Consider the following 26,471-nt stretch of genomic DNA (forward strand, 5'->3'; position numbering starts at 1 on the left):
CACACGGTGAAAAGATGTGTTCTCAGTGCAAATCTCATGGGCTGGGGGGAGTTATCCCTGTGTTCAGCAGCTGTCAACTGTCAGGAGAATCTAGCACAGCTATCCACGGGAAAAAAATGCTGAATTTCTGTATCCCTAGGAAAAAGAATTAACTCCCACGAAGCCCTGTGATTCACGAGTGAAGGGAGGGTGGCAACAGAGGACTGGCCAGCCGGGAGCGAAGAGATCCAAATGCAGATTTGGGCTGGAGTCAAGTCTCCCCACAAATGTGGAGGAAATACAGCTAAAGACAAATAAACCCAAACACATGAGAGTTGCCAAGAATAACAGGAAATAAATTTTCTTTTAATATTTTTGTGTGCATTATATGGACTCTAGCATTAAAACAGTGTTCTCCTGGAGAGGGGCACCTCTTCCTGTCCCTGCTGAAAGCAAGCAACAGGAGGGCTTCTAACCATTCTCCAAACTGTATGAATGTTAAATTTCTATATACTGTACAGTAGCTATGTTATACAGTTATATATCTATATTATATCAGCTTACATTCAACTCTAAATACAGAGTGGAGACTTGACCTAGCCCAGTTTCCAAGAGCTCCTTCTCCATCTCATCTCCATCCCACCTTCCTCCATGCAGGCAAAATCCACAGGCATCCCAGCACAGAAGTCAGTGGCTGCCAGTGGCTTGAATGTCTTTGAGATCAAGCTCTCCGTGCTCTCCTCTCCACAGAAATGTGCACGCTCAGTACAGAGAAACTCCTCCTCCCTCCCTACTCTCATGAACCTCTGGAGTACTCAAGAGGAGCATCACCCTCTGTGTAGGGGTGCAATGCCCCTGTCTGTAGGACGAAATTCCAGTCACTGCATAACTTGGAATTCTTTCTCCTGTATGCTGGATTAATATAGAGATTTAGCCCATCTGTGCCCGGTTTTGACCTTTTATGGAACAATTCTGTGTCTGCACAGGGCACCTTCCCCTACACACAAGATGTAACCAGCTTCTTGCTGCATACAGCAGAAATCCCAGTCCTGAGGACAGGCTCCTGCCTCATTGTTTTGCTCTTTTTTTTTTGGAGATGTCTCTGGGCAGCAAGCTGTCCCCGGTACTGTGTGACCCCGGCTCTGTGCAGCAGGCCAGTGCTCCTGCAAGGCGGAATGGTACTCGGCTCAGCAACACAGTACGTGATGTGACAGGGCTGAATGCCTGATCCAGCAGACTGGCTCTCTGTCGGTTGGAACAATGCTTAGAGATCCTAGGGACAGGGTCTTGCTGATCTTCTGTTGCAGTGAGCTAAACTGCTCAGCACCGCTGGCCCACAGAATCGTGCCACTAACAGTCACACAGAGCGATTAACACACTTCAGATTGCCCCTCCCCACTCACCCTACCCAGTCTCATAGTGAAAACTGCCCATATACCTCAAAATGTTCTCCATGCATCTGGAAAACAAAGTTCTCGAGCAGACCACAGACATCCAGTGCTACCAGACTGAATTCTTTTCCCCAGGTTGGCCTGCCTTTATAAGCACTTACACCTGCAGATTCATTTACCTCCCCACCAGCACCTGGCTCTGTGCAGGTCAGCACAGCCAGAGAACCTTTAGGAAAACCCAGCGATCCCAGATAATGATTCTTCTCCCACATCCTATTCCAGTTTGTGACTTCCTTCTGCTTTGCACAGGAGCTCCTGGGTCAGGAGGTAGGAACTCGAGTGGAGACATTAAAAGCAGGCTCAGCAACTGGAGAATGTGGAGGTAGCCAGACCAAGACAAGTCACCAGGACAACCTAATTCATTGCAAGTTCCCAGTACTGCGAGGACATACACAGGGGTTCTTTGGGGGCTCCCTTGGCCTTGGGAGCGGAGGCAGCCATACTTACTGCTCCCTGGAACTTGCCTGAAATGGGCACCAAGAGATTTCTTCAATGGGAAGGGAGGGACAGAACAGGGGAGGGGAGAGGAGAGGAGGGAGAGGAAGAGGCAGCACTCTGTTCTGATGTAATCTTTTTGAGAAAAATATAATGCCATATGAAATCCAGAATTCCTGCTTTTGGTAGCAGTTGTGTGCGAGGGAGGCAATGGGCTTGAGACAAAGAGCTTCCCAGAGGTAGTTATAAATGATCTGCTGCCACACAGGGACAATGAGGTTTGCCTTGGGTTGAGGACAGCTCATCTCCCAGTTCTGTCACTTCTCTGAGGCCAGCAGACATGGGAGAAGGCTGTGCTATCACACAGCAGACTCAGTGGCTCAGGAGGACCAGAGAGGCTCAGGCTGATCAACCATATCCAAACTCATACTGATGCCATGAAAGAAACCCAGGCCAGGAGCCCTGCGGCAAAAAGGTCTGCACGTCTGCACTCCTTCACACAAGATGCAGCTTAGGGCATCTGTACTGCTGGAGAGGGCTACAACCTGTCCCCACGTCTGCCTCTCTGTGGGGGCAAAGCAAGAAAAGATGCAGCACATTTATAAGGACCTCTGGGAAATGAGCAGTTCATGGCCTGCCAAACAAGAGTTTGAGAGAAAAAAGGGGAGCATCCCACATCCTCAGCAACAGATTTAGAAGATGACACCAGCCACCACGACAGACTAGCAGAGAGGGGACTCTGTACTGCAGCACCTGAAGAAGAGGATGTGGGGGAAGGCAAAGAAGCAAGGAAATGGTGGGGAAATCACAAACAAGAAGGACTTGTCTTGGGTTATAGGTAGTGGATGATGATTTCTCTTCTCTCCCTTCCTTTTTCTCTCCTACTGTTGGTAGCTCACAGAGCATCAGGCCTTCTGCGTTGCTGCTCCAGAAGTTGCCTGCAAGGGAGATGCAGGGGTTGCCCAGATCGGCGGAGACGTCGAGAAGGAAGGCCAGCCAGCTGGCGACAGATCTCATCTGAAGACATAGCAGACACACACAGGTTGACAGATAATCAAAGCTTCCTTCAAATTCTTCACTACTAAAATAGTTAGAGCTACATCCTTCACTACATCTACCAACTGTTGGAACTGCTGAATCCTTATATACATGAGGCAAGTGAGCAAGTCCTTAGGCTTTCAGAAATTTCCTTCGGGCTTTATTCATGTACAATACATATTAAAATCACTCATATTTTGCTGCAATAAAGACTGGATCCTGTTTCTATTCATGAACAGAAATATCAAGAGTTACTCTTTAACCTCAAAGAGTTATGGTTTGGGTTGGGGCTAGCAGAGCATGGTCAAGACCGAGGAAGGCAGAGTGCTGATAATTCTTCGTAGTACAGTATCTACTTTCCAGTGTTTTTTATGGCATGCATACTGGATGCAAGGCTGCACTGCATTAGAGCTCCCCCAGACGAAGTCCAGGGAAACCACTGCGTATGGATTGGTGTTGGGTAATTAGTTAGCTTGGGGACTCTTATCAGATGGCTGCAGCTATTCTTCCAGGGTAGCCTGTGCTATCACTCACCTTGCATGACTTCATTCTCCTTGCAGACAATGCGAGAGCACACCTCCTTGTTTATTATGTACATGCGACGCACACTGAGGGATCACCAGGTACGTGCCAAGGACACGACAGGCACAGACACCCAAAGAAACAAAAAAGGGATACAGGCAATAAACATGTATATTCACTGGTGAGGAGGCAAGTCCTAAATTTTTAGAATTAGTTAGTCTAGAATAAGACTGTTGTCAATAGAACAGTAATCTTTGTCAAGACTTCATGAAATGGTCAAATACCTTAAATGTGGATTACAATATAGGGCACACTGCAGCTTCTTAGTGCTGCACAGTAATAGTTATTGTGCTGGTTTAATTAATCACCCTAAAAGGACACTCTGAGGATAGGATTCATCTCACCAGCTGGTTCTCTGAGGGAATTTCTAGTCTTTAAAAGAAACAATTACTGAACTGGACATGCTGTTGCTGGAGAGTTTTTAGGGCTTTTCTTAGGGACTGCTAGTTTCTTACCTTGTAACACAGAGATAGCTTATACACTGCTTTACTGGTTTGTGAACAGAGTACAGGCGTGTGCAAGGGAACTTTTCTTCACGACAATCTGGAAACAGACACACACACACACACACAGAGGTGCGATCCAGCATCGTTGGCAGGTGCCCTCATTCTGGCACACACATAACTTCCTCACTAGGTACTGCCTCCCAGGCTTCTAGGGAAGGCCCCATGCCTCTATTTTCCACTCTCTTGTGAGAGATGAGGATGGTTTAGAGAAGGAGAAAATAAGGCAGACATTTCTGATCCCCTTGCCTCATAAAACAAAAGCAAGGGGAAGTAGATTGAATAGCAAAACAAGCCCACTGGGAATCCTGAACACAGAGTACTGGGACCCTCAACATATGCTGTCAAGGGGAAAGACACAAATAAACAAAATGTAAATTGTAGTTGCATGTTTAAGACATGTGTTTCTTACTAGATCTGCAATCTCACACTTCAGGACACAAATCCAGTTCCTTCCTTTTCTGGACAATCAACCCCATAGCTAACTTTGATGGGTATTCTTGCATTTCCTTCTGAAACGCCAGATCTTGGCCACTGACAATGACAGAATATTGACCCAGTGTATCTGGTCTGGTGATCTGCCAGCTCCTCCCAGGCATGCCACCCAGGGGAAGACTTCAGCTTCCACTAGTGTCATTCTCCAGGACTTCTAACTCAAGCAACAGGGTGAAGGGAATTTTCCAGGAGACAAAGCTCAGTGCTCGGCCAGCACCTCCCTGAAGAGGTAACAGGGTGGGTGAAAGTGGGTCTGGGAGGGGGTGGAGGCAGCAAACATCAACGTACCTGATGAAGCTGTTGTAGTTTCGCTGTCAGACTGAACTGGAAGACAGAAGGTAGCAAAGTTAGTGTGATTTACCATGATTCCATCCCAGACATCAGCTTACTTAAAACAAGTAACTGGAGAGCTCCTTCAAGAGCCCTCCACTGTAACTTCTAATGTGGAAAAAGATTTCATTGTTACCAACATAAAACCGTAAGAGAAGGTACAAATATGAATCTAGTGCCAGCTACCCAGCCAACAATGCTAAAAATCTGTCCAAACTTTACTATAAAGCATTACCACTACTGTTCAAAATTACACTGTAAGGGCATCTTGGCTTATAATTCAAAAGATTGGGTAAATGTATTTATTTGTGCTAAATACCATCCATCTAGACAAGAAGTGAAGGAGCCTGTGACTGCCTCTTTCTAAGGAACAGTGACTCTATAAGAAACAGCATCCCCAGATCACTGGTTCTTTAATGTCCCTGACAAAGGGTCAAAAGGAAGTTGGTTTATCATTCCCTCTGATAAAGCAACCCACCTGTACCACAGTAAACCAGTACGTTTTGTTATTTACCCAGTGACGAGCTGGAAAGGAACTCGGAGGACCAACTGTCAGGCACAAGTTCTCATCAACAGTGATAGAGGACTTCTGCTCACATGCCATAGTGTCAGTCAGAAGCATAGGCAAAACACATGGGTGTAGAGAGGAGTCGTCTTTTGGGCATCAGGGCTGTGGTTAGGGGCAGTCAGGGATGGCAGGGCTCTCTGTGCCAGGGACTGGGCAAGGAGAGGGAAGGGGGTTCCGCAACATTTGACTGTGAACTAAGAATAAACTCACCAGGACTAAGAAGTACAGGTGGTGTGACAGCTGCAGCTGGAAAAAGAGAAGATGTTCTGAAAGATCTTAATTTGAGTTTTCAACATCTTTCCCCCTCCTACAGTCCTGCCGATGGCTCGCCACTCCTGACCAGTAGCCATTCCACATCTGGTTCGTAGACAACGCTAGTTGCAAAGTTGTTATCATCTGACTTGTCAGAGTAACTGCAGGCTTTCCCCGTGAATATGCTGCGTGTCCTAGGGCTGATAGGATGCTGTAGAGCAGAGATGGGTCCCACAGCACGTCCTTTGTAAAGGCTTCACATATAGCCTTTTCAGGTTTAGATGTCGGTTAGCCACTGCCAGTTTGGTCTGTACACCAACTCTTATCTACCCTCCTACAGACTGTCAGGTCTCACACACTGAACGCAAGACTGACATGGGTTGCTTTCACCTCCCACTCCCATCAGGAAGATCATGCACCTTGCATATACAATACTGTGCCTCCACTTTTCTCCTCCAGTGTTGTCCCATGACAACTGGCCAGCTTGACCCACAATACTCTATAGCCAGCTGACGAGCAGAGTTCCAGGGCAGAGGAGAGACTCTGGAACTGCTGTGCTGGAGAACAGGGCACCGCTCTTGGATGAGCTCTCCTACACAGCACATCTCCCAGAAACAGCCAAGCGTTGCTATCTCTCCTTTATCTTTTGAACCACATCACTGACTGCCCTGCCTGGTCCCCTCACCTCAGAGGAATGTATCTGAGAGACTTCCACAGCCGAGAGAGAAACCATTGCCCAGGCCAGTGGTGCCGGATTCTAAACAGGACTCATACGGAAAAAGTACGGAGGCTCCTTCTTGAGCCTCTGGCCCTCTCCTCCATTGCCCACTGAGCCTGGCAGGATTACTCTGTCTTGTAAGTGCCTACACTCCTGTCAGCTCCGCATCCTTCCCCTGGGGCTGTCTGCACAGCAAGGCTTGGCTCTCAGGAGGCGTATTGCATGCTCTAAGTGCTGTCTTCCCAAGTGTCCTTCATTTACCCTACTTTTCACATACATTTTGCTGCCCCCCAGTGACATAGCTGCGGGCACTGCGGGGAAGACAGTACTAAAAGAACAGTATTTCCACCTCCCCATCATCCCACCACTGCTCAGTTTGCTTTATCACAGTTTTTTCGGGGGGGTTGCCACCTCTGTCTCCTGAATGCTCAAGCATAGCTGCTAGCTGTCAGCACACACCCATGCAACCGGTGCCACAGTGCTGCCCGGTTAACAGGTGAACCTGACCAGCTTTTCTCCCTTGTCATTTAGCCTCTTCCTTCCTGCAACCTTCTCTGGAAGCCCAGGCTGCGTGAGCTTTGGATTTCATGGCTTCCTGCAGTGTAAATAGCTTCAGAGAGCCCTGGTACACCAGGTGAGATCAGCATTTTCTTGGAGAACAGACAATTAAGCCGCCCTAAATTCATCTCCCTGCACAGAGCACAGAAAGGACTCCCAGATAGCCATAAATGCTGAAAGAACACTACTACATGTCAACAGTGGGGGAGTTTCTGAGCATAATGCATAATTTCTGAGTTTATGTAGGCAGCAGTAAAGGGGAAAAGAAGCCTGAAGTTGCCAAGACATTGGAGCTTACCGGAAGTGCCGATAAGAGAGTCGGTGCTAATTTCACCTGGAAAAGAGAGAACGTCCTTGAGAGAGCTTGTCTTTACTTTGTGGTCCCTTATATAGCTAGCTTGAATTAACTTGGCTGCCACGGTATGCTCATGAGACAGTGGGATCCAATCCAGTAAATATATAAATAAACACAGTACCCCCATCCCACCCATATCCATCCCCCTTTTCAGTGACTGGCCTGAGACTGGATTTCTTAGTGCACATTGCATCATCCCTTACTGAACTCTGGATTCACATTCTGATTTCTCAGATATGGCCACTGTGGGCATCTCAATGAGAAAGATGAATCTGAAACAAAGGCACTGATGGCTCCTGCAGCAGTAGGACAGACAGCTGAGGCACCCCTGCAGAGGAGGGAGGCAACTCCAGAACCTGCCCTTGACTGCAGAAATGCATCAGCAGATGAGATTCTTTGAAAGGCAACTGATGGCAAAGCTGGAGTAAGCGTGATAGAGGGAAGTGTGAAGGACAGGGAAGCTTGGCGGACATGTTTTAGGCTGGCTTCTGAACAGTTTTCCAGGAAGTCCCAGGTATTACACATGACAGGATCACAGCTGCAAGATGTCTCATGGCTTAGCCACGGGCTTAAGTCTGGAGAAAAGGCAGACCCTTGTGGCTCTTCTGGGTGCTGAAGCATGATGCAAACATACATTCATTTTATCTTATTGTGCCACAGAAATGGAAGAAGGTCCAGAGGGCTAAAGCAATTCACCCTCAGCAACACAGCCAGTATGAAGACCAGTCAATATCCTTTCTCAGTGGCCTCACTGCTAAAGCATCATGCCATTTGTGCACCCTTTTTCTTGGGATTTTCCCTAGCAGTGGTAGAGTTCCCGAACCATCTCACATCTGAGGAGTTATCAGCTCTTGTGGATCTCCCAGAATCCTGTGAACATAACTTCATGCACTTGAGCTAAGTGTTCCGGACCCCAGCACTAGTGAATTATTTGTAAAGAACTCACAACACTTAGCAGGTTGTCTTGGAGGGCTTATTTAATCTTCACTGAAAGGCAAGCTCACAAGGTCAGAGGCAAGGAAAGAAAGAACAGCATTTTCAACTAAACAGGCTGTAACTCCACAGGACTGCTGGGTCACATGAACAGTACTTAGCACATAGCACGCCTGTAATACTTACCAGTTGCACTTTCCAGTTCTTGTCCATTGACCACCCATGGAAACCAGTCTGCAAGAGAAGAGGGGAGTGAGGAAAGGACAGAGGGAGGGATTTCTATAGTCTGCAGGCTTTATGAAATTTTTGAGATGTTTATCTGTCCGGGAGACACCACCACCCCCTGCTGGAGAGACAGATGCTGTCCTCTCTCTGCCTCAGCCTCCACTGCTGGCTGGGTTTGCTCTTTAAAGACTTGTGGATCCAGTGGGTCCTGATCCTACCCCTGCTGCTTCCATAGGGTCAAAGGCACAGGGACAAGATAGTAAATGCCTCCAGATCTGCTACCAGACTTCGCATTTCTGAAACCCCATTTGATGCATTTCAAAAATAAATTGCACTTTGCCTCCCTGCTCTTGAAGTTGGTCAAAATCCTATCTCTATTTTATAAAAGAGGAAACTGAGTCACAGAAATAATTTGCTTGGGGTCACAGATTGAGTCATTGCCACATTAAGAAACAGACCACAGCTTCTGTAGCTCCTTAGGCAAGTAATCATCTGGTTCGTCATCCTGCCTGGCTACGGAGCATAAAGCAGATCTTTCCCCTCAGCCCCTGGGCACACTGGAGAGGGAGAATGATGAAGGCTTGGCTGTACATGCTGTGTGGAAGAGAAGAAATTGAAACTGAGCTAGAATCCTCATTTGTCCAAATATAAAGGGTGAGAGAGCTGCTTCCTACAGCAGGCAGGAATAGGAAAATATTTCCTGCTAGCCACAGAGGAGGGAAATGTCTGCATAACTGGGGTGGGATGAAGGAAGGAGTTGGCAGGAAAAACCTAGTGATCTGGGGCACTGCAGGGATGTGTGCAGGACCAGCCCAAAAAACAGTACACCCTGCTACATCTTACAAACTCAGCCTTTAGCCTTCTGTTCTTAATGGGAGCACTGCATGGGTAAAAACTACCAGGTCTGGATCTTTTGTCTTAGCTCTTCCTCATTCCGAGAGCAGTTACTTGCAAGCTGCAGAGGCACTCTTGGGACCCCTACATAATCCTACTCTGCAGCTTTACAAGAGTCACTGGACCCTGCTGTTCCCTTCCCCACCCAGCTGCCACCAAGGGCTCAGTTGCTGGCAATTGACCCAGGGAGAGCCAGACATACATAATAACTTCAGTGCACAATATAGCACAGCCCAAAACTTTCCCTGTTCTGCCTAATCTCTTGATGGAACAAGCAGAGGAGAAAAAAATATATTGTACACTTTCTCACTTGTTTCTCATACAAAACGAAGGACACAAATTCTGAAACCATTGCAGAGGCCAGCGGTGCCAGATTTGAAACAGAAGTCATATGGAAAAAGAAGAGAGGCTCTCCTCCTTTTTCCTAACATTGGCAAGTCAGCTGTTACTAGCTTTTTTCTTTTCCTCCCCTCCCTAGGAGATAACTGGAAAACCGGTCCAACTCTAAAACAACAGGACACAAGTGAAGTGAAGCCTCTGCATACAAGGAGAGACAAAAGAGGTGGCTTTCTTACCCAATTCTCAATCACTTCAATCTGTATTTGCTACGGTACCCAAATCACATGCTTTATGAACGACTGGATTTTATTGTCCAAGTTGCAATAAATTAATCCTTGAGGTCCAAACCTGCAGCCCGAATTCACCTTATCAGTAGCGTACCGAAAACCAAGAGACAATGAAAGACCGGCTGGTATTCCTGTTATTTTCCAAGTCAAAACAAACAAAAAAAAACCAACCCAGAAATGCTAAAACAAAATACACAAAAGTAACAAAAATTCCTTTCAGCCCTCCTTCACGCATCAAAAAACCCACAGCCTTTTATTTCTGCCTCTAATTTTGTAGACCACCTACAAGCTCATCTCTTGGATGCCTCAACTCCCTGCTTCACAGTCACAAACATGACATCCTCTATAGTGCACCTTTTACAGGAAAAAGTGCCACTGGGAGCAGAATCAGGCTTCAGCATGAGGGTAGGACCGAGGAGAGTAGATTGAAATAACCTTATATGAATGTGGTAGGTGCAGTCATCTGTCTTCTGCACACAGTCCTTCCTGGGCAAAGCTTTTTCCATTGACTTCTGCTGTCTGTGCTGAGTCTTCTGACTACAACATCTGCTGCTGCGCTCTTGTTTCGGCTTTTTTTTTTTGCGTTTTGGTTTTTTTTTTTTAAACAAATTTGATCCCACCTGAATTTTTGCCAAAGTAACTCCAAGCAAACAAAGACATGGAACAACAAAACAGAACAACAACAAGAAAAACAGAGTGGTTTGAACTACAGAGGTTAGGTTTCTCAAAACAGCTATACAAAAACCTACAAAACCTCCTGGCAGCTGAGTGGCCTGGAATGGGGCCACTCCAGCAGGAACCGCTAGTGACAGCAAATATTTCACAACTGTGACAGAACAAGTTTTACAGAGCACTGGGAAATGCTCCGCAGATATGCAAACGCAGGTGGTATGGCAATCTACAGTAAGCACAAACCACAGCTCACCCCCTTTCTCAACTCAGCCTGGCTGTTTTGCTTACCCAAACATCCCTGCAGTGGAAGCTGTGGACCTCTGCCTCTTGCAGCTCCCAGTACTTACTGGAAAGTGGACACATAGGAACCAGTCCCCAGTTCCTAAGCTGTTCCTTACAACCCTGTAACCACCTTGCCTTTCTTGTCTGGTCCTTCTCCCTTCACTGTCCATCTACATGTCTCTGTCTTTCTCCTTAGGTCATGGCACATGAGCCTGCAAAGGAAACTCCACGGGGCTGGGGTGGAGAAGAAATCCTCCCCTTGGCATAAGGACTCACCAGCTGGGGACAAGGAGAGTGCTAAGAGACACAACAGTATACAGGCTCCAGAGGTCTTCATCCCTGTGGAGTAGAGAAGAGAGGAGTCAGAAGAAAGCTAAGGCAGGACGAGTGATACCCTCCCCTGTAACTCTTTTCTTGATGCCTCCATTTCCCTCTCAAGACTACTTAGTCTTTCCAGCTTCTCTCCCACCTGTCTCCCTCCTTATCTGGCCAGTTTTCCAGGTGTTCCTGAAAAATTATGGAGTGCACGTATAGCTCCATCTGCTTTCTTTCTCTCTTCACCTTCTCTCTCCGGTCTCCATCTCTTTTCTTACCCAGGTGGCTAAGCCCCACTCCACACACACACACCACATGCAAAGCAAAGTCTCCCCTTGTTATCTCCCTCCACTCTCTTCTACTTTTCAATTATCTTGGGGAGCACTGAGAGAACAGACAGGGTCCCCATCACTTACTGCAGCCCTCGGTCTCCACTCCCTTCGGCAGCAGAGCTCTGTCTCTCCCCCTCAGTGGTCCCCCCCCACTTTGGCTATTGGGTAAATCACAGGCAGCCACACCCAGAACATGTTCTACTTCTGGTTGTCTTCAAAATACGAATTTTGGGAAGGGGAGGGAAAGAAAAAAAAGAGGAAAAGGAGAAGCCAGTGAGATGGTGGGACGTGCTGTCATCATGCATCTGGAATGAGGGGGGGGAGCGAGGAGCAGCAGCCCACACCCTCATTCCAGAGTTTATTATCCTCCCAAGGGAGCCCGCCCCTCCCGTTCCCCCAGGATGGCCCAGCACCAGGCAGGGATTCTTGTGACCACGTTACACGTCGGTGCCCCGTTTCGCAGCCCCTCTTCTCCCTCTCCCGCCGCCCCCCCCTCAGCCCCGCTCCCCGCTCGGCCGCCCCCCCGCCGCGGCCCGCCCGCCCCTCGCACCCCTCTGCCTCAACCAGGCGCTCGGGAGGCCGGGCCGGGCTCCCGCCTCCCCCGGCTTCTCCCCCGCGCTGTCCCGCTCCGGCCGCACGGCCCACCCGGCACGCCCTGCAAGCGGGGCCGCCACGGCCGCCGGGTCCCGCCGCGGGGCCGGCCGGGGGTGCAGGCGGCCCGGGCCCCGGGGAGCCCCTCACGGGCAGCGGGGAGCGGGCGGGCGGCGGCACCGGCGCCCCGCCGGCCGCGGGCAGATGGCGGGCTGGCGAGCAGCCAATCGGCTGGCAGCGACCGTGATGACATCACCCCCGCTGCCCCGCGCCGGGGGGGGCGGGGGGGAGGCTGGCGCCTCCCGGCGGGACGGGGCTGGGAAAGGGGATAGGATGGGGGTGAGGATTGGGGTGGGGAGGGGATGGGGGGGAGGGCGTGGGGATTGTGATCAACTGGGGATTAGGGATGCGTAGGGATAGGGGTGGGGATAGGGATGGGGTGGGGATGGGGATCGGTGGGGGTGGGGATGGGAATGGGGATCAGGATGGGGATATGGATTGGGATTGGGATCGGTTGGGGATGGGATGGGGATGGGGCGCCCCCCGGGACCTGGCTCGTGTGCAGGGGGGCAGGGAACAGGCACAGGGGGACTGGCTCCATTCTGCAAAGCTGTTGCCATTCTGGCCAGTCTGAGAAAGGCAGGGAACAGGGAAAATGTGTGTGTGTGGAAAAAAAAAAAAAAAAAAAGTAGGAAAATGGTAGAGACATAAACTGAGAAAGGAAGGATGAGCTCTGACCCTCACTGCCATCCTTTAGGCTCCCTTGTGCCTCCAAGCATGCTGCATGTTGTGAGCGAGGGTCTCAGAAGCAAACCCATCAGCCCGGCTGGAACAGCCACTCTCCCCTAACAGTCCCACGATCCCCGTGTCCTGGTGCTTTCTCAGAGAATTTCCTTCTCTTTGCTGCTTCTGGAATTACTCCTCTGGGTCTGAGGAGGCACTGGCTGGACAGTGCCCCTTGTATGAGCTTCAAGGCACAATCTCAGCCCTGAAGCCAAGGAAAAAGCTAGGAAACAAACGAAGCTCCCCCCCTCATACAGCAATGAGAGATAGAAACCTGGTAGAGGAAAGCTGTGTCCCCTAAGGCTTATCCTGGTAGCTAGGGATAAGCCTTAGGGCTTTTGTTTGTTCTCAACAAATTGCAGACTAGGAATAAAATCCTATAATGCCTTGTACACAGTTACGAAGGAAATCCTCACCATGTCCTCGCTGCCACAACAGAGCCAGGAGAGTGTTACATGCATGTGACATAACTGAAGCCACCACTTCTTACCTAATAGTGGCTGAGCATCAGTTGTGGCAAGAGAAACGATGGAACAACTGCTCCTTCTCATTTCTGGTCCTCCCAAGGCTTGTGGTGGAAGCAAGGACTGGTGGTGGGCTGTACCAGCAGAGGGGTAAGAGAGGATGGGGAAAGCTAGGCATTTCCCTGCTCACCAGGGCAGCCCTCTGGACCCAAGCACCTTCACTCTGTTTCACTGGAGTGAGACACCACCATTCCCACTTCCAGGGACTGGCTAAAACTCAAGTCTACCGAAGATGCTCAGAAGGTGATGAAACAACCAAAAGAAAGTGATGGAAGTTATAACCCCACCCCAGTTTGAGGAATCCTCTCAGATCATCAGCCTCTTCTGGAAGTCCACATAGCTGTAGGTTTGGGCTACACCTTTCCACACAGCTTGGTTTGGGTTTTGTTTTTCTCTGTGCTTCTGTGCTGTCATTCAAACCTCTGTTACTGCTTAACTGGATAACTAAAATATTTCAAAAATGTTGTGAGTTTTGAACACATCTATTTTGGAAACTCTCATTGATGCCAAATGTTTTGCTCTAACACTGTGTTGGTATACCAGCATCTCTCACAGAGTGCAGGATTCACCTCTAGTCCTGGGCAAGGTTTCTTCTCATTGCTTTTGAGCTTTAAATCCTTTTTTCAAACTGGACAACTACGTCCTCCTCCAGCTGCTCAGTGCGGGTAGACCACTTGTCCGCTTGTCCCGTCTGGAGAGATCGGTGCGGATGAGAGGGATGCTCCTGGCGATGGAATCGCTGGCTGGGAAGCAGTTCAGTATTTTATATAGCAGACAAACAGCAGTGAAATAACTGGAGGCATCCTGCTGCTCTTGCTCGCTGCGGACACCGGATGGAGCTGCAGCACACCGGCGTGCCAAGCCCCACTTCTCTTGCAGTCCGAGAAATGTGGCTTGTGCCTGCAGGCCTGGCTCTGCGATGAAGGCTCTCCTCAGCTCTCCTGTCCGTCCAGTCTGCTGGATCCACAACTACTTAGCCATTTTGCTTTTTGAGACAGAAAATAATCTTGGGTTCCCAGCTCCCCCCCCATCCTTGCCCTATGATGTTGACAAAGATAGTTGGACATCCCTCACGGCTGGGAGATAGGAATAATTAATGTCCTTCTGCACTCCCGTTCTCATTTACGGTGCTGTCTTCTGCTTTGCATGCAGCCGGTCTTCTCCAGCAGAGGGTATCTTGGGGACAGCTGCAGCAGATGACTCAAGGTGAAGCACTCTTCCCTCTAAAAAGTCAGGTATTGGTGCCACAATGTGGTGTGGAGAACTGCCGCAGTAAGTAGCGTGGGTGACTCATAAAGGAAACACTTCCATAAGTATATTCCCTTAAGCTGCACTGACCCCAGTGCCTGTAGGTGTTTACATAAGATCAGAAGTAGGGACAGTGATTCAGCAAAAAGTTCTCTTCCTTCCAAGTTGCTACCAATCCCACTATGTTAGCAGGGATGCTATAGCGATAGGTAGCACGGTGTTTTAGATGAGATGCAAACTCAGCCTTCCTGGAAATTAAAATCTCCTGGTGCATTTCACTCCAGAGATTACTGCATCTCAGCAGACAGGTAAGTGATCCTGGGGCATACTATTGTAAAAGTCTTGGTGAGGCATTTAAATGCCTGCTGATTTCTTTCCCTCTTTCTGTTGCCCTGGCCTTCACACATCCTCATGGTAACTGGGCATTAAGTTACATGAGTGATGAGAAATTAATGAACTGCTGTAAGACGTTTGAATGTATCATGTCAATAATGCAGCACTGCTGATCATGTGAGTTGGGGCTGAAATTAATTTTCTTGGGACCCACACTGCTGCTGGGCTCCATTAATACCTAAGTTCTGACGCTATCCTGCAGTCACTCCACTGGTGTTACTGAGGTTGTCAGTGGGAAGGAACATGAAATCAAGGCCTGATCCATCTGTCCCCAGTTTTGGGAGGTTCACATCTGACTTTGTATCCAACCCCCTGCAAACACTGCAAAGTACAGGAGCCTGGACACAATTCACCTCTTTTTGACTGATGGTCACGCTTTCTGTTGTCCCATCTACAAGAGTAAGGAACACGTCACCCCTTTGTTTCCAATCAACAAGCCAATGCTTAGAGGGCAGGCAGTCTTGCAGTCACAAAATACCCTAAGGGAGTCTGTGAAACTCTAATACCTGCTCAGCTCCTTCAAATCAGTTCAACATTTGTGAAGAGCAGGAGAAGAGGCAGTTGGTGAGCTCTTTGCTGTTTGGTTGGTGAACTGGCCACACGCTTCAGGCTTCTCATGACCAAGAAGGCTAAAGTGAGAAGTCAGGACCTTCCTTCTTCCCTTGCTGTGCTTTGTGGTTTCCTTCTCTGCTCTTTCTGTAGTTCTTACTATCACAAACATTCTTCCTTTCTGGTCCTTTGTCCTGTCTCCTGGTCGATTCTTCTTGGCTGTTTCACATGTGCCTCAGCACTCCTCTTTCTCCAAGCAGCTGAGCTCAGACTTCTCTCAGGGCGCTTGTTCCAAGACCACTCTCTCAGGGACACAGGTAACACTTTAAGCCTAAGAAATATATAAATTCCTCCTGTAAGCCCAGTTACATGACTTTGGACGACACAGAAACACCACCTTGAATTCAACTGGCGCAAGTTTTCCATACAGACGAGTCTGAGGCCACAAGTCAAATGCCAGTAAAGACATGATGGATTCCTCTTCCCCTGCTCCCATCTCTTCCGGACATCACAAGCCCTGGAGCAAAGTCAGCAGAATGAATCCTCCTGTTGCAGCATGGCAATTGTGCACCAGAGCAGTAATGAGAGCTGACTAAAGACACCACTGCTAGGAAGCAGAGGGGTGTCCTACACCTATGTGGAGTCCCTCACCAGAGCTGGTCCAGTGGAGATCAAGTCACAGCTGAGCTCTTCAAACAATACAGTTATCTGTCTCACTTGAGGTCCAGCCTGTTGTACCATTTTATTGTCTTTTAGTAGCCCTCCAAGGTGGAACAGATTTTGGTAGTTTTGTCTACCCTAACAGTGCAAACCCAAGAGTGGTGCCCCCCGAGCCCTCCCTCCAAGCAGACCACCTTCAAAAATCACACCCTGAAGGCGCTACTCCAACATTTAACAGTGCAGTGCTGAGGTGTATGTCTCCCTGAGATCCTCACACAGCTTCGCAAGTCCAGTAGTGGAGCTACGGAGAGTACTGGATATTACGAGATGTGATGAAATCGGAACAGCTTGCAGCACCTGAACTGGGCATGCCCTTTTGATTAAAAGTGGAATCAGACAGAGGTAGGTGTACAGGTGCCTGTGCAGAGGAGATGTTTCATGTGCACATAGAGAGACTGGGAGCAGGAATACCAATTAAAAATTATATAAAATCAGTATATTATATTAAAAAATAGGATACCCCACAAGCTTTTAAACATAATCAGGGAAGGGTGCAAACACGGCAACTGTAAAAGTTATTTGCTTTAAGTTCTGCAACATTTAGAAAAAGATCTGTTGTCAACGCTTTTTTTAAACTGGCCATATTCAAAATACACAAACTGTTGAAGTCCTCAGCATCAGTACTGACAGCACTTACCCTGCTTCTGAAAGGATGTAAGAAAGGAGAATGGCAATGGCACAGAGCAGAAGGAATGCAAATGATGCTACTTGTTAGCAGACAAATTGATAAGAGTTTATATTATGGGGAAAATGAGGAAGCATCACCTTTCAGGTTTTTATCCTTCTATTTCCTGTACCTTCACAGGGACTGTAAAGGCTAATTTATCTTTTAAACACTTGTTTGTATTTTATTCTACAGTTAACATTACAGGAATTTGAAGAAAGATTTTGGTCATTACTGCAACTGCATTGATACAAATCACCATGTCCTCTGTAGGTACAGCTGACTTCAACCATATCACTTGAATTTTCTTCTGACCTTCCCCATGTATAGTCACTGTTCTGACTTGATGGCAGACCGAAATGAAGGCAAGCAATGTGCATGAAAATCTGTCCTAATGTCGCATGTAACTGATTTAGCTCACCTTGGTTTCAAAGAGATGAAAACAGCACCAAATGTAACCATTCTGCATAAATGTAAACACCACCTTTACAAGATGCCTGTAAAAGGGCAACAACACTGGTAGCTGAAAACCCTAATTTGGTATTATTCTAATAATTTCTTGCCTCTGTCCATCAATGCAGCTGCCCTGATTCGTATCTTTTTATGCAAAAAGACTTCAATTACTCATCCATTATTTCCTCATTTGTAATTGTTCTTAGAGTAAAAACACTCTGGAATTTCATTTGCATGCAGCTGTATAGATTATTTGCATTCAAATCAAAGCACGCTGGGTTTGCTTGTTAAAATATCGAAATGTTATTTCATGGTACCAACCTAGCCTCTTCAGCAAGGCTCCTTTGGCTATTTGTTGTATCATCCTTGAGTTTTTCTTGCCATGCCTGCCATCTCAGGTTTCTCTGATTTAATTCTTGGGGTTTTCTGCTGTTTTCTTTTTCCAGCAGCTAATATTTTTTCTCTCCCTCTTCATTTCTGTATTCCTTCCTCTATTTCTCTTGTCTTTTGTGTATGTCTTTTTCTACACCACCCCCACCCCCCAAAGAGCTCTTTCTCCCAGTTTCTCTCTCTGCACAAGCTTTTCTGACTCTGGCTTTCTCTCTGTCTCCCTGGTTTCCTTTCAGTCACCTTCACTGGAATGTTGGCAGAAACATTTTTTTCTTTGAAAACAAAGAGACTAAATAAGTAAAAGAATAAACAAAATAGCTGGAAGCAGACGGGAGGTTTCAGTTCCAGAAGGGTCTGCATTCTGCGAGCTTTTCGCACTCCTTAGCAAAGGAGGAGACAGTTGCACTCCCTGCTCACCCCCACCCAACCTCACAGGGAGCCAGGCTTCCCCCTCCCCTGGCGTGAGGACCTTGGCTGGGAGTGATGGATTGCACTGCAGTGAGGGCTGGGAGCCCTGCAGGGAGCGGAGGGGGAGGGCTGGGGAAGGGAGGAGACACGCTGCCAGCGTCAGGACAGGAAGGATGAGAAGAGAGGAGGGGGGAGTGGAAAATGGGGAAGGGGAGGGCATGCCTTTCTGCAGGCTGCACCGTTCGGAGCAGACGGGGGAGCCCAGGTCTGAGGGAGGCAGAAGGCGGTGTGGGCAAAACTGTCACTGGGCGGCGGGGGAGGCAGACGGGGAAATGGGAAATGGGGAATAGGGAAAGGGAAGAGGGAAAGTCAGGGCTAAAGAAAGTGAAGCTTAGGTTGCACAGCAGCGACAAAAGGATGCAACTCTTGCCATCCGAATGTCTTTGGAGCTGTAACAGAGGAGGCAACGTCGGAGACGTAGAAACACTCAAAAGGTCAAACAAGGCATATTGCAAACCCTGCCGAAACGTCCTTTCGTTGCACGCCGAAGGGTGGTCACCGTGTGACCTTCGGACAGTAGCGAGGTACATCTGTACCGCGGGCGCTGCTGGTGCTGGTAAGCGTGCTGGCAGTGGCTGGCGGCAGAGCCTTATTGCCTGGTGGATTTTGGCAAGAGGGATGTGTCCTTTTGCCTGGGCACTGTGAGGAATGCAGATGACCTCCGCACTGCACCAATTACAAGTGCTGAAACATTCCTTGTCATTGTTGCCTTTCATGCTTCTCTTCTTCTTTATTAATATATATTTCTCCATCTGTTCCTTAGTCACTGCCCAGATTTTTCTCCATTTCTCATTTCCAACCAGCCTCCTTTCTCCAATACACCTTCCAGCATTATCTTCCACCCTCTCTCCCTCTCCCCTTCTGCGGACCTCCCCCTGCCCACCCCCAGGCTTCCCTCCCTGGTGGCTGACCGCGATGCCAGCGCCGCGCTCCGGGGCCCCGGGCCGGGCCGGGCGGCGGGCAGGGGCTCGGCGAGCACCGGAGGCGGGTGCAGGGGGTGAGGGGCTGGGGGAGGATGGGGAGCGGGGGGGGGTGCGGGGGGGGCGTGCGTGCAGACAGCCATGCAATCAGACTGCAGGAGGCTGTCCCGCCCCTGCAACTTCTCAGAGACCTCCCCCCCTCCATCCAGGTTCCTCTCTCACCCCCCTCTGGTTATCGCTGCCTCATCCCCCCCCCCCCCCCCCCCCCCCCCCCGCATCGCACTGCACCAGCTGCAGTTTCCAGCTACACTGACCTAGTTCTGGCCTCCCTGCAAGGCACCTCCATCCCCCTCCTCCCTTAGCACCTGGCTGCAGGAGGAGGGAAGGGTCCCTCGCACTGCAGGGAGCCCCCTGAGCACTGCTCCCATAACGGGGAGACCCCAGTTTGAGATGCAGGCACCCACCCCTTAATCCCCTCCATCGGTTTAAGGTAGGCAAGCGGGCCCTGGGTGTATAACCACGCTTGCTGGTAGCAAAAGGGTGCATCAGATCAAGAAACCGCTCCCCACGAACGAGAAAAGCCTTCAAAAAAGATTCCCCGCAACACCGTCTCATCACTGGGGGCACAGAACTGCCGGTCACAGGAGAGCACCAACACGACTGGGAGAAGCTCAGGGACGTTTAACCTGTCTGAAGGTCTTTAGCAGGGCAGATGTTTATCAGTCTTAATGCAGCAAAGTGCCTGCGAGGTACAGCCACCCTGTGGTTGCATCAGACCCTTCCCAACAGCCACTGAAATCCTAAGTCACCACTGCAACAGCATTCATCAACAGACAATGGCGAAAGAGACAGAAAAGGGCAGAACAGGAGTCAAAAAGAGGGAAAGGGTCAGGAAACAAAAGCAGGCAAACAGAAAAGGGAAAGGAACTTTCTCAAGATGGTAAAGGAAAAATGTGGCGAGAAAAACTGCTGGAGAAGGGGCCAGCCAGCAGAAAAGGCGAAGCAGAAGGGAGATACAGAAAGAAGGAAGCGCTTCCCTTCCAAATTACTATTTCCATCAAAAGCACATTTTTTCTTTTGTCCAGCTCCTCAGCACAGTTCCCCATTTCCCTGCATCATAACTGCAACTTAGCTGGGAGAAATGCACTCCTGCCTTCGGGAACTGGGAGCTGCTGGTTATATACCAGCCTTCCTCTGAAGCCTACCAGCTGCTATTCATCCATCCCTTTGTTTCTGTTTGTAACTCTGCCCGCCCGAGCTTCTTTGTGTCTCTCGGTTCTCAAACTGTGCCCAGAATAAGGATAGCAGCAGCCTCTGACCTTCCCCGAAGTTACCCATTCAGTGAGATGCGGGCTCTCCACCCTGCTGTCCCCAAACGGGGGCTGCCTGGCAGAGGTCCTGCAACGCCCCTGCGAGCCCCCTCCCTCCGGCAGGCCCGTGCCCCGAGCCTCGGCAGCCCTGCAGGGAACGCGGGGGCTCCCGCTCCCGCCACCCCCCCACCCGCACGGACTCCCCATTTTGTCCCCCCATTTACACCAAACGCGCTACTGTCCGCCCCCGCAGCCCGCTCGCCCCCTCCCCACCGCCCGGCACAGGAGACGGCCGGCCGTGCCCACTGCCCGCAGCGCCCCGGCGGGCCCCGCGCCAGTTCGCGTCCTCCGCCCCGGGGCACTGCCCGAGCCCGGCCGCCGCGGACGGGACCGCGGACGGGACCGCGGCGCGGTGCGGCAGGGGCGCCCCGGCCGGCTGCAGGGACCCCCGCCGCCGGTTCCAGCCGGCTGCCGCCGGGCGCGGGCCGCCGCAGGCGGGGCTGAGCTCCACGGCCCCGCCGCCGCCCCGCCCGGCCGCGCGCGCCGCACGCCCCGCCCCGCCCCGCTCCGCCCCGCCCCGCCCCGCCTGCCCGCGGCGGCGCGCTTCCACGCGCCCGCGAGCACGCGCATGCGCGCCCTCACCCCACCCGCGCGACTGCGGGTGGCCGCGCCGCACGTGCGGGCGGGCTGCGGGGGCGAGGCCGGGGCCGCGCCCTCCCGCCAGGGCCCCTCTGCTGCCCCTCGCCCCCTCCGTGCGCCCGCCGGGCAGCGGCCGGTCCCCGCGCGGGGGGGCTGCGGCAGGGCGGGGGGGGCAGGGGGCGGGGGGCGGCGGACGGGGCTCTGTTCCAAGGCAGCGGTGGGTTCGGTGCGGCGAGGCGCCTGCAGCCGGGTGGGTCGCACGTGCGGAGACCCACGGGCGAGCTGGGGTGCCGCTCCCCGCGGGCGGTGGCGACTGTGGCGGCGTGGTGAGGCTGGAGGTGTGCGTGGCGCTGGGTCAGAGCCCTTCTGGGGCTGAGCCAGGGAAGCCTGGGACCTCCTGCAGACCCCCTGAGCTGGGGGCCCGCAGTGTTGGCTGGGGGCCCTCCATTTTCTGCTGCCTTAGGATAGTTTATTCAGAACAGGAGTTACAGTAACAGCCAATGAGAAACTGAGGTCATATGAAATCAAAGATGATTTTGCACCATTTTGCTTAGTCCACATTCCACATAGTGTGGAACAAAAATGACACGGCCATTTCCTCGTTGAGACGCAAAACACAGAAATTGTTTCCCTCCATGGGACCATCTGTGTTCATATGTGAACCCAAGCATTCATGTGTGAACACAGGCATTTACCTTGCCTTACATTTTTTATTTATTATTCAGTCACCCAAGTGGGAAGCAGAAACATGACTGTGAGACTTCGCTGACCGAATGAGCAGCTCCTGCAGGCACAGGCAGCACACGGGCAGCAAATCGGTGTGAGTGATTAGGCTCAGCGACATTTGCAGACTGGACTTTCCACCATTTTTCCATCACAAGCTCGTACACCCAGCCAGAGACAGTATATGAAATGTTCTGCTGTGAGTAACGGAGTAATGTCCTGCAGACTGTGGCTTCAGGACTAAACAGCTGGTTTGCATTTTTAGTGAACGCGGTGACAAAAGATGTTTCATGGAATCAACCATGAAATCAGATTTTGCATACATTAAGGCTTTGGACCAGTCCCTACATTATGCGTTTCAGAGTGCATGGGAAAAATCTCAAAAGAAAGGTGCCAGGAATGTTTAGTGTTCGGAGGCGTCCATTCTTTGCTGATACTACAATTATATTTCTTCCCTAAAGGATGAAACTCGGTGCTGTGGACCATCGATGCTGAAGGCACTAGCCAATGTTCTCCTTGCACTATCAAATAGTGACAATTTTGTCCTGAGAACAGATTTATAGGGGACAGGAGAGACCTCACCTTCACTGGCAGAAAAGAATAGAGAGAAGAAAAAAACCCTCTTGCCTAATTCTAGGGGAGTATAGCATCTACATCCAACTCGGCTGCAGTGGCAACTCTTTAAAAAGAACTTAAAAGCTTCTGCAGCAGTGGGCATGTCCTGAGCAAGAAATGTACGCTTTCTCCCACTCCAGCTTTTTAAGAAATAGCAAAAGACTTTCAGGACTTGGTCCAGACTGACCCAAGTTTCTAGATGATGGGAAATGTTTCTAAAGAAACAGACTACAATGCAACCCGCTCTTTCAGCTGCCCCCTGCCATGGCTCTCACTTCCATACTCCCAGGTTTGTTCGGGCGAAGTTTGACAAACTACCAACTCTGGCATCTCAACCAGCAGTAATAAAAGGGATACAAGGCAACGCTTTCTATGCGAGAGAGCTAGGAAGGCAAACACTTGTCAGTGGAAGAAATTGGTGCTGATAATCCTAAAACCCAGCTGAAATATCCCAAGTGGTAAAAGACACAGATCAAACATCTTACTGTCACTGTGCTGAGTGTCTTTCCTGTACTTGTAGAATGACTTCATCCCCGATGTCTTATAACCAAATGCATATTTGTATGGCCAAAAAGCTATGTTACTGGATTTCCCAGCTGTGCAGTTCTCTTCTTTCCACAAACTGCTAACCCTGTTTGGGAGGTGGAAGCACCTGCCTTACAGCTTGCCTGCTTACGGAAACATAAAAGAAAAAAAGCTTGCTATTATTATAACACTGTAGTTTTAGCTATGTAAATGAAAAAAAGCCTGCTATTATTATAACACTGTAGTTACAGCTATGTAAATCCTAATGCGGGCATTTTCTTTCCTCTTTGCTTTATACTATCTTAAAGACAGCGTACGTGAATCCAGAAGAATTCTTACTCGGGAACGCGTGTGCGTGCTAGATGACATGCAGTGGTTGCGCTTCAGTGGAGCGGTGATACCACAGCAGCTTTCCAGCAGTGAATTCGCTGCATAAACAAGGCTGTGCACCTCACAACCTGAAATTACAACTTCTGAAAAGTGTGGACGTGATGCACGTAGGAACTCTATTCCAGAAGGTTCAGAACGCAGAAGGAAGGTAATGTTTTGTTACTGTCCAAGTAACAAAAATACTGCCCAGCATTTTGGTGTTGTTTAGATATTTATTTACCTGCTGGGCCTTGCTTTCAATTGCCTCCTGCTCGTGAGTGGTACTTCCAGTTGGCATTAAAGTGAGTGGTAGTGTGTTTTCCCCTGAACTGTTGCACAGAGTTGGGCGGATGGGAACCTGGAATCCAGAAGTGGTCTCTTGCTTGCAGCCGCGAGAAGCTAGAAGTCTTGGCGAGCAACCCAAGCAGACAGGGGAGCATCAGATGGTGTCTGGGTAATTGACGTCTGGCCATTGACGTCGTCTGTGAGGTAGCCTCACCTCATGAGGCAAATAGTTTTCAGAAGGGCTGAATCACACCTGAGGTTTGGGGGGTCGGACCCAGATTTTGCAGAACTGACTGAACAACATCCCTACCCGGTCCGGTCAATCTCAGAAACGCTATCAGCTATAACTTTGCAGAAGGTATACCAAAGGTGGAACACGCGATACGATGGTACCCTCGTTCTGCAGTATGAATGCATAAACATTGCAGCAGGTTTTAGGGCATCCTGTCCTGTAATATATAGGTTAGTACTGTGGGAACGAGTCCCATTGTGCCAGTTAAATACCGGGGGTACCGCATGAAATGTTTGGGTGGCACATCTTTATCCTGCAGCCGCAGGTGTTAGAGCCTGTCTGAAATGGCTCCCCACGTGTAGATGAACGACATGGGGGAGGCGAGGGGTGTGCAGAGCGTCTGTCATTCAGGTGGGAGAAGCCAGCTGGTTTGGGCGTCACTGCCATGTGCCTGAGAGGCAGAAGAAAGCAGGTCAGATGGTTACACGCGTGACAGGGTGGGTGTTTGGGGGTATTGGGCATGACCAAATGGGTACATCCCACAAAGCTAGGAGCATAAACCAGGTTGTTGAGGAGCAGACGTGGTGTCCCCTGGGGTGCAGGCTGCAGGCACGGTGTCTGGGGGCTCCGAGGGTCAGTGAGGAGGAAGCTCAGGACAAAAAATCAGGACAAAGTGGGATGTGCAGCTAATACAAGGTAAAAAAAAAAGGGTGCGGTGTGGGGGAAAACAGGTAGGTGAGTCACAGAAACCGATAAACAAGGTGTGCTGGTTAATACACGGGATGTGTCATGCTCGTTTGTTGCCAACAGTTATTATTTTAGAGAAATGACAGCAGCGAGGGATGATGCAGCCCCGGCTGCAGGCTGGGTTTGTCAGGCACGTGACCGTGAGTGGCAGGTGCTGTGTGGGACGTGTCACACCTTCATCTGTCACACGAAGGACAACTGTTCTGGCCTTGCGCGCCATGTACCAACAGCAGCAGCGACGAGCGCGACACCGTTGCATACTGCGCTGTGCCACGGCATGCTGCTGCTGCCGGTCACCTGTGGCAGCCGGACAGGGTCTGCACCCGCGAGTGGGGAGCTGGGGCCACACGGTGCCAGGCCGGGCTGCAGGAGGCGGCGGGCGGGCACGCCATGCTGCCCTCTGCGCCGCCTCCCGCCCCGGCCCGGGCTCTGCCCCGGCGGCGGGGGGCGCTTAACCGGCGCCCCTGGCAAGGACAGCCGGAGGGGGGCACGGGCGGGAGGTCCCCCCGTTGACCGGGCTGGCCGCAGGGGGTGCGTGGCGCCGCTGCCCGGCCCCGGCCCGCACGCCTTCGCGCCCCCGGGCGTCGGGCGGGAGCGCGCCACCGCCCTCGCGCGCTTCCCCGCGCCTGCCCCACCCCGGCGGCGGGCGCCCCGCCTCGCGCCCCCCCCCCCCAGCGGGCGCCAGCGCCGCCCGGCCGTTAGCGGCGCCGCTTCAGTCGGGCGGCGGGAGCGAGCGCGGGAGGAGGCGGCGGCGGCGGCGCCCGCGCTGTGGCTGGAGCGGCGGCCGCGGGGGGCGGGGGTCTCGGTGCAGGGAACAGCCGGCCTCCTCGCCCCAGCCGCGGGAGGAGGGACACCGAGGAGGGGGGAAAGGGGGGGGCCGCCGAGCGGAGCGTCGTGTCGCGTCGCCCGCTCCCCTTTAGGACCGCGCACGCCGGCGGGGAGGAAGGGGCGAGTCTCCCCGGAGCCTTCGTCGCCCCGCGGCTTCCCTTCCTAGGCCCGGTGCCGGCGGGGGCGGGGGGGCGCCGGCGGGGCGCGCGGACCCCCGTGGCTCCCCTCAGGCTGGGGCTCGGCGGTGCCCGGGGCGGGTGAGATGTCGGGCTGAGCGGGTGCGAGCCCGGGGGTGGGGTCCGCCGTGCCCGGGGGTGGGGGTGGGGGGGGGGCCGTCGGGACCGTCCCCTCAGCCGTCCCGCCCCGCCGCCGCGCTGCCCATGGTGATTGTGCATCCCCGCGCGCGGAGCGGGGCAGCAGCGCTCCAGCTGCCGGCGCCTTCCCGCCGCGCCCGCGCGGGCCGGCCAGCCGGGGCGCCCAGGTGGGTGGCGGCCGCGGCCGCTTCGGGGGCGGGCAGCGGCGGCCGCCGGTTGTGCGCGGAGGGCGGGTGCGGGGGGGAACGGGGACGGGGCGCGACCGGGCGCCGCTGCTGCCGGGCGGCGGGTGGCCGCGCTCCCGCCTCGCCCCGCGCGCCGCGGGCGGGTCGCGCTCGGGGTTCGTGCTGCGTGCGCGTGGCGGGGGCTGCCTCGCGCCCTGCGCACACCCGGGCTCGTGTGCTGTGCGAGCCGCCCCGAAACGGGGTGGAAAAGGCGCTCTCGCGCGCGTGAGTGCGAAAAATCTGCGCTTGTTGGGGGCAGTTTTTCACGTGATGTAGGGGTGTGTGTGCCCGTCGTTGAGTCTTGCAACGAAATCTTTCAATTAGGTTTCTACTCTTTTGTTTTCTGATGTTTAACGAGCTAATTGCATATTGGTGACTTAACTGCCTAGAATCTACCGGGGGCTAGGTTTACAA

At 51.6% G+C, this 26,471-nt stretch overlaps 2 protein-coding genes across 9 annotated transcripts in view; one reads left to right on the forward strand and one right to left on the reverse strand.

Moving 5' to 3' along the window:
• Window positions 1-324: 324 nt before the first annotated feature.
• MFAP5 (microfibril associated protein 5) lies at window positions 325-12,347 on the reverse strand. 3 transcript variants are annotated; one of them, XM_055712484.1, is made up of 10 exons: window positions 12,189-12,347; window positions 11,628-11,755; window positions 11,173-11,235; window positions 8,384-8,431; window positions 7,208-7,243; window positions 5,592-5,627; window positions 4,772-4,807; window positions 3,941-4,028; window positions 3,438-3,511; window positions 325-2,882 (listed from the first exon to the last, which is right to left on the reverse strand). In XM_055712484.1, exons 3-10 carry the CDS (start codon window positions 11,231-11,233, stop codon window positions 2,761-2,763), a joined length of 501 nt encoding a protein of 166 aa, XP_055568459.1. In that variant the 5' UTR covers window positions 11,234-11,235; window positions 11,628-11,755; window positions 12,189-12,347; the 3' UTR covers window positions 325-2,760. The 3 variants fall into 3 exon arrangements, with proteins under 3 accessions (XP_055568459.1, XP_055568462.1, XP_055568461.1); XM_055712487.1 differs by having other exon boundaries at window positions 11,628-11,747; window positions 12,189-12,346; XM_055712486.1 differs by having other exon boundaries at window positions 12,094-12,346.
• A 13,091-nt stretch (window positions 12,348-25,438) lies between these two features.
• RIMKLB (ribosomal modification protein rimK like family member B) overlaps window positions 25,439-26,471 on the forward strand; it is a 58,292-nt gene continuing 57,259 nt past the window's right edge. For 5 of the 6 annotated variants that reach the window (XM_055712370.1, XM_055712372.1, XM_055712371.1 and 2 more), the window contains exon 1: window positions 25,439-26,000. The gene's annotated coding sequence lies outside the window, so the exon portion shown is untranslated. The remainder of the gene's footprint in view (window positions 26,001-26,471) is intronic. The other variant, XM_055712373.1, reaches the window with a different exon arrangement.

The sequence above is a fragment of the Falco cherrug genome, chromosome 5, assembly GCF_023634085.1.
Source record: "Falco cherrug isolate bFalChe1 chromosome 5, bFalChe1.pri, whole genome shotgun sequence".
Lineage (NCBI taxonomy): Eukaryota > Metazoa > Chordata > Aves > Falconiformes > Falconidae > Falco > Falco cherrug.

What these genes read in the sequence shown, in the direction of transcription:
- MFAP5 (XM_055712484.1), bottom strand. Translation starts at nt 11,233, where the DNA reads ATGAAGACCTCTGGAGCCTGTATACTGTTGTGTCTCTTAGCACTCTCC. An exon ending in CTCTCTTATCGGCACTTCCG is followed by an intron (nt 5,628 to 7,207) that starts GTAAGCTCCAAT and finishes CTCTTTTTCCAG; the next exon opens with CTGCAGCTGTCACACCACCT. An exon ending in AGCTATCTCTGTGTTACAAG is followed by an intron (nt 3,512 to 3,940) that starts GTAAGAAACTAG and finishes GTGATCCCTCAG; the next exon opens with TGTGCGTCGCATGTACATAA.